The 7528-nt window shown below is 39.8% G+C and overlaps 1 protein-coding gene across 1 annotated transcript in view; it reads right to left on the reverse strand.

Moving 5' to 3' along the window:
* MED13 (mediator complex subunit 13) overlaps positions 1-7528 on the reverse strand; it is a 51757-nt gene that overhangs the window by 27319 nt on the left and 16910 nt on the right. Inside the window, exons 4-6 of the mRNA XM_010139460.1 lie at positions 744-889; positions 577-579; positions 245-292 (exon numbers count right to left, since the gene is read on the reverse strand). Of these exons, the coding sequence (XP_010137762.1) occupies positions 245-292; positions 577-579; positions 744-889 (197 nt within the window). The remainder of the gene's footprint in view (positions 1-244; positions 293-576; positions 580-743; positions 890-7528) is intronic.

A 7528-nucleotide genomic window follows, 5' to 3' on the forward strand; every position in this document is an offset into this window, starting at 1 on the left:
TTCCTCGTCCTTTCCTTCTGCTGGGTACAGTTACAACAACAACGTATAGTCGGGAAGTGTCTGCTCCATGTTTAGTCTTGTCCATGTTAGGAAAGCACAGCTGCTGTTAAACTGCACTCGGAAAAAAGCAGGTTTGGGCACTGAGCACTAATAAACAAGGGCAGTGTGTGGCCATGCAGGAGAACCGATTTCTGTAGGCAACACGAGTGTGTCTCAGAGAGGGAATGATCAAACAGCCACTAACCAGACTCGGGCCCCATCGCTCCTTTGTCTTCGAGCCCATAGCCTGCATCTGCCGGTGGAACCAAAGGAGTTTACAGGCAAGGAAGAGCCAAATGTAAAGGGGTAGAGGGAGCGAATAGGTTAAGTACGTGGAGTCAGAAATGGATTTCTAAAAGAGGGGTCGGTGAATATATGTGGCGGCTACAAAGCTTATTGAAAAAGCAAAATATTTAAGTCATCAATAAGACAGTACTTGGAAATAAAGTTTATTGTGTCAAAGGCAGATCATTTGGCTGCATGCCAGGAGATAAATATGAAAATGATCCACCTGCAGAAAAGCTGAGACACACCAACCGGCTTCTGACTTTTGTCTAGACAGGGGACTTGTGGGGAGAACGTGTAATCGCTACAAACCAGACAACCCCTCAGCTCCCGCTCCCCATCTTTGCCAGAAGCCCTCGTTCTGAACAACCCCAAGGACTGATTCATTTCAATACTCACTACTGATCGCCAAAACCCACCTTGAAAAGGGCTGTTGGACTGCTGGGCCAGAGTGAGGTGTTCTTCACTCAGCAGGTACACAGGCTGGTGCTGACTGATCTCCACGCTGGTGCAAACATTGCTGTCTCCGTGTAAGAAGAAGGTGAATGAGCAGGACAAGTGCTCGCTGGGGAAAGAGAAGTGGGGACGGTGCAGACAATGGAAGGGAGAGGAAAAGAAATTCTTAAGTTTAGAACTTACTTATTTTAAGCTGATGGCTTTCTCACTAGTTGGAATATTCCTCCCAGAATATTTATTAATAAAGTAACCAGAATCCCTTCTAGCTAAATAGCAAGAATAAATACATGTTACCCTTGGAGTCTTTACAACATATTCCAGCACCAGAGAAAAAAACAAAGATCAATCAGTTGGAAAACAACATACACTAAGTTTTCAATCTCTTTAGACTGACACTTTCTATTTTAAAGACTGGAGGAAATTTAAAACGCCATTTTTTTGCAAGACAAAAAAAATATAACTTAACATTTTTCTTTTTTTCCTATTTATTTTAAATCTATAAAAACATTTCTGAACTTTAATGAGGTAATATCTAGGTTCTCCTGTCAGATCCACTATGCAGAATTTATATTTTAAGATTTATATTTAGCATTAGCCAACAAGTCACTTATTTAAAAGCAGGAAGAAAAATGGCAACAGCTTTGAAAATGTTGGTTTTGTTTTGTTTTAAATTGAATCTTCTCTTCATGCTCCTAAAGCAAATCAACTAAAAATTAAATCACATACCTATACAAAAGGGAAGATACAATCAATTAAAAGAACCTCCAGGCTTAAGTCATTGTTAAAGTCATTAAAGCTAGTATCAATATTTAATATCAGATGCTTCACTGATAACTTCTCAGCCCAGAGAGTTTTGTTACAAAAATATAGATGAACTGCTGCAAGTACAACTACCAAAATATCTTATGTTGCATCCAGATTAATTCAGTGGTTTGTGTGAAATATATTTCACCAGTTTTAAAGAGCAGGAATAGAGCAGGGAGGCAAAAAAAGCAGATCCCTGCCAGGATGCTGCAGAAGCATTTATATCTTCATACCTGGTTCCATCTTAAAATACTTTTTTTTATTATTCTTTTTAAAGAAGATGTACAGGCACAGCAGTTCTCAGTTATACTGCCTACAAGTTACCTCAAGGGCCTGCCAGACTAATACACTCCCACAGGAAAAGAAAAGATGTTTAAAATTCAGGAAGATGCTATTCACATTGGACATTAAATTAGGTCCACCATCTCAGTAACTGAAGAATGAAAACCAAGGAGAACCTTAAAAGTATTTCATCAACTACTGAACAGGAAATAAATCCTTCGCTGTAAGGAAGGTAGCATCAAGCACCTGCTCAGTCTCAGGGAAAGAAAAAAACCAAACAAGTCAAGGGAAACTAAATTACATCAGTCGAAGCAGCAGATCCTAGAGCATTTTCTGCAAGGTCAAATGGAAAAGATACTCCATCGACTTCTGTAGCCTAAAGACTGTATGAATGCAACACCACCCCCCAAAATAAAATTAGAGGCCATCAACTAAGGCCTGGGATGGCATGCATACTCTGACCTCACCAAACGCTTGCATTTCCTAGTCTACAGCATAAGAATGCAAAGCAAGATTTTCCTCTCTGGAAAAGACACAAACAGAGCTCCAGGGCACGAGGAACAGACTCCAGGCATCTGAGCAACCCCATTAAAATGCAACCTCCACAGGTGCAGTTTCTGGGTATATCTTTGGTGCCATTTCCAAGACACCTCCATCAGCAGGTAGATGCTGAGACAGTAAACAGTAAGGGAAAAAGAAAAAAAAAAAAAAAAAAAAAAACAAACCACCATTTCTGGAATCGACACAGACCATTCAACCTATGCAAACGGAAATATATCGGTTCACTGAGTCTCGCCCCAAAGCCTCAGAAAGCAGCCACCTGGGTAGTCGCTGCAGTGAGAAGGCAGCAGGCTACAGTGTTAAATACATGGCTTTGCCTACCAGCAGATTTAAAATTAGGCATCTAACACACTACAAGGACGAGAGAACCCACAAACGGTTCAAGGAGGAACAGGAAATGCAACACATTTTTATGACAGTAACTTAAAGCAGGCCATGAAGTGAACTCAGTGAGGAACCGCTCCAAGTGGCTGCCCTGGCTGAAGCTTAGCAGTTTTGAAGGTGCATCGAGTTGGCAGCAGTATGCCAACCTGCTCTTCCATTTTAATTGTGGTTTGGGAACAAAAAAAGCCCGGATCCAGAGTGAATTATCACTATTCTTTGACAACTACGTAGCACAACTGCGTCAGTAACCCAGGTCTGGACAGAACGCTCCCCGCAGACGAAACGCCATCCTGCTCAGGAGCCCCAGTAACGCTGTTTCCAAAAGGCAGTGAGGAGGGAGCTAAGCATCTTGTTGATGATTTCAAGTTCAGGTGAAGTCACGTGATTAACAAACACCAGTAAATTCCTATATGAAAATCTGATTAAACTTTAATCCTCATGCAAATAGTTGAAGACTGATTTTCAAATTGAATTTTATTTTTAAATCATATTGGATGGTTTACGGTGAAAGAGTGGAGAGTGTTCTTGGTTCCGAGTGACAAATAACAATTTAGAGGCTTAGTGTAAGTGAAGCAAAGTTTAAAAATAAAAGTACATATTCTTTAAATACACTTTAAATGCAGTTAAGCTGTGTCCCTTGTAAACAGCACATTATTACACAGATAAAGGGCAGACAATTGTAGCATAATCTGATGGAATTCAAATAAACCAAGACAAAGAGAAGCATCAGCATGATAACAGAAGCATTTCACTTCATTACACTGCAAAACTAGTCCTAAGAAGTAGGAAGGAAAATTCAAGGTCATCATGCAAAAGCCAAATAAAAAAAACCCAAACAAACAAAAACCAAAAAAACCCCCCAAATTAGAACTCTTTTCTCCCCTCACTCAGCAGGGGAGAAGTTTCCAACAAAATAATCAAGTAAGAGAGTGGCCATTGTTGTCACTGACATCATTCAGGCAGCTCTAGCTGCGCAGATCTGCTATGGTGCAATTCATCCAACCAAATCCAAACACGATAAAACTTCCACTCATTCTGGTTATAAATTCAAGCGTTAAAGAGCAAAACGACGCACACCACCTGCGGTTGGTGCTTCGGTACCTTCAGAGGCGTAGCAAAGTCATTTTATGCGCAAGAGGATATTATTGTTTCGTAGTAGAAATACACAGTAAAACCAGAGCTGTCCTTACACTAAGGGAAACAATATCCACGGGGTACACACAGTATCTCCTGGAAACAGGAGCCTGCCTTAAACGAAAGGTTAACATGGAAGTCAAAACTAACACTTTACCTACGCAAACAGCACTGAAGCTCTTCCTAGCTAGTCATGCTCAGAAACTGTTTCTTCACAGTTAACATCGTAATTTCTGTTAGGTTACAAACCTTTAGGAAATACCAGTGCATGGGAAATAATCATGAGAAATACAATGAAGAATTCTAACAACAAAAAAAAAAAATCAAAACCATACTGATGTTCTGTGCAGGGGAGGAGAGAAAAAGAGGAAGGGAAACAAAGAACCAGAGCTCTAAGGTACTGGAAGCCCCTACACACACTGTTTTATGGACTTAGCAAGGAACTCCATAAACACGCATGCTCTTTATTATTTTCTTAAATTAATACATTTATACATTCTCCAATTCCTCTACGTTTCCAGAGGCTGCTAATACTCAAGGCTGCCTCAACCCCAGCTTTGGAAGAAGCTTCTCAAAACCCCACCATAAACTATTAAAATAAGTGAATAAAATCTCCACCATTTCTCTAAGTCTCTCTCTCCTATTCTCAGTAGCTCACCTCACAGCCAAAAATCCTGACCGAGCAAAAAATTTACCTTCTTATCACTTTGGGGTAAACACGCAGATTACCTTTACAACTCAGTCAAGGACACAGTAACAGAAAGCAAGCTGGTGGTTTCCTGCCTGCTAATGCAGAGTTCATCCTAGGCTTTTATTTGCAGACATTTTTTTTTTTAAGTAGTTCAAAAGATCACTAGATAATTTGTGCAGAGCATCTCATGACTAAAGTATTAAAAAAAACCCCTATATCTCAACGCTCATAACTTTCCTTCTGCATGCAGAGAGGATCAGTGAAATCCTTAAGGTGCAGATACAGCAAAAAAATAATAGCTTGTCTTAAGGCTAGTATGGATATCCCCCCTCTTTCCTTTGGACATTTACAATTACAATCAGGTATGTTGCATGTGAGTAAGGGCAGAGGACAGAATTTTAACATAAAATTCCTAGTTCTCCCCCCAAAAAATCTCATTTTCTTGCCTGACCCTGGATATGAAGTTACTGCATTAATACTTGTAATATTTCTAATTAATTTAATTTCATTAGTCCTAATCACAGATCTCAAATATCAATAACTCCTTTTCAACTGATCTCTGAATACAGATGTTGTATGAAGTGTCATCACAACATTCATTCTTTACGAATTTTGATCTGAACACACCAGAATACAGGTAGAATACAGCTTCCAATACTGAAAGTAACTTTGAAAATGAAATAAGAAGACAGGACACTCTTCGGAAGTAACATTATTTTAAGCAACCTTCAGTCCTTGCCTGTGCTCCATTAAAATGGATTTGTATAAAAAACACTCAAAAAACATGCTCTCTCTTCATTCCAATCATACAAAACAAGGATGTTTTCATCTCTAGACAAAGGATTCTGATTCTTTGTGAGAAGACACAGAAACTGATGTGGGCAATTTCAATATAATTTCTACTTTTACCTTTGTAAAAGAAACTGAAGGGAAGGAGGGGAAAGCACATTTGAATTTACATATACATGAGGTTTCTACATCTCCATTAGCAAATCTGAAAATACTTTCTCGATAAAAAGGTAATTAGGTCTGTTTTTTCCTCCACATTAGTACTTACGTAGAGCTTTATATCTTCAAAGTGCTTCACAAACATTAGCTGCATTAGAACCTCACTAATCCACACTTCACTAGATTGCGTACTTCACATCAGCACCGCACCAGGGCTCTTGGAAGGCAGGGAGACTGCAACAGCAGCAGCAAGGAAGTCGCCAACCAAAAAACCCTATAGCACATTTAGCAGTAAATTCAAAAAAGCATCCAAATGTTAATCTGCAAGAGAGAATGGGGGTTTGGTTTGTTGGTTGGGTTTTTGCAATTACCATCTCCTATTTCCCTAGCTTGTCTTCGTAAGTTACTTCCGAGCTGAACCAAGACTGGCTTAGCAAGTCAAAGCACTGCTAAGCCTACAAAAGTGTTTATTATATCCTTACAATTTACGTACTTTCTACTACCATTTCTTTGAGGAGGAAAATGGACAGGGCAAAGTAAAATTACTGTTCCCGAACTAATGGCTGTCACAACCAGGATTCTACCATTTCCCTTTCAATGAGGTAGAACACGCCTTGTTTAGGAGCACAAACCCATCAGCTGCAGTTTTAAGTAACTGAGATGCATCGTTATGTCAGATCGTTATAAAATACTGGCCAAAACCTGGTGCATACTGGCCAGCACCCAGAGTCCTTCAGAGCATTTTGACCAGGGATCAATATATCATGACTGGCTGACAACAATTAGCAGCAGCAGCAATAGAGCCGAGAGTTCCCAACCGATGCATCATAGCTGCCCAAATAGAACCCTCTCCACATAGTTACTCTCCGTTACAGACTATTTCGGTATGCCACTGAAATAAAGTCAAAGTCTCAAAGAAGTTCCTTTTCAAGAGGTGGCAGTTGCTTTCTGTAGTAAACTTAGGTGGAGAACACAGTCTAACAATTAAACACGTTCTTTCAGAAATAAAAATTTAAATAGGAAAAAAGGTAACACACACACACACACCATGAAGCCCTGAGACCCTTCACATTCAGCTACTTGTTTGCTGTTTTGTTTGGGTTTTCTTCCCTTTTCCTTTAAGGAGGTGGAAAGGCAACACTACAGCAGCCAGCTCAGGATAGAAAACAAAACATAACTGCCAAAGAATAAGTCTCGAGGAATTACATACCTGACCATATGCTCAACACACACTACACATCGTCTCTTTACGACACATTACACCACACGATTTGTTCTTTGTCAGGCAACTCTCCAGGGCTTTTGAGCATGAAGAAGAAAGAGAAGCTGCCAAGCCACTTGAGGCTTCGAGCTACAGAAGCAGAGCAGAAGCAACTCCCTTAAGAGAACCCATTGACCACCTTTTCTTTGTAAGTGTTTATTCAGAATACTTCTTTGTGACTACGCACATCTTCCAGGCATCGCCATAACACCACAACGCTCTAATGAAGAGCTGCTTTCTACACAGCCACCTTCACACCTCTGCTGCTTCAACAGCCAACCTCATTCTGAACAGGGCATCTTCCGTCTCCACTCACCATCCACAATCCCGAATTACGAAACTCCACAATCTTAATTCAGACTAGTAAGGAGCAGGAAATTACTACACGTTTGTTGTAATCAGCAAAATATGAAATAAGTAAAAGACTAAAAATCAGATTGTTACATTAATACAGCACCAAAAATAATTGCCAGGAAAAACATTTGAGTTTTCTTGATTTAAGAAATGCAAGCTAAAGAGAAAACACCCCAAACAAACAAAACAAAAATCAAAACCACACACAAGGCAAGTACACAAATTGTTTCAATTACTAAATATTCAGGAGCTTCCTTTGGGTTTGTTTTAGTTATGTTTTGGAGGGTTGTTCTTTTTAAGAGCTGGGGGCTGAGGGAAAGAGAGGATAA

This window comes from Buceros rhinoceros, unplaced genomic scaffold, assembly GCF_000710305.1.
Source record: "Buceros rhinoceros silvestris isolate BGI_N320 unplaced genomic scaffold, ASM71030v1 scaffold25487, whole genome shotgun sequence".
NCBI lineage: Eukaryota > Metazoa > Chordata > Aves > Bucerotiformes > Bucerotidae > Buceros > Buceros rhinoceros.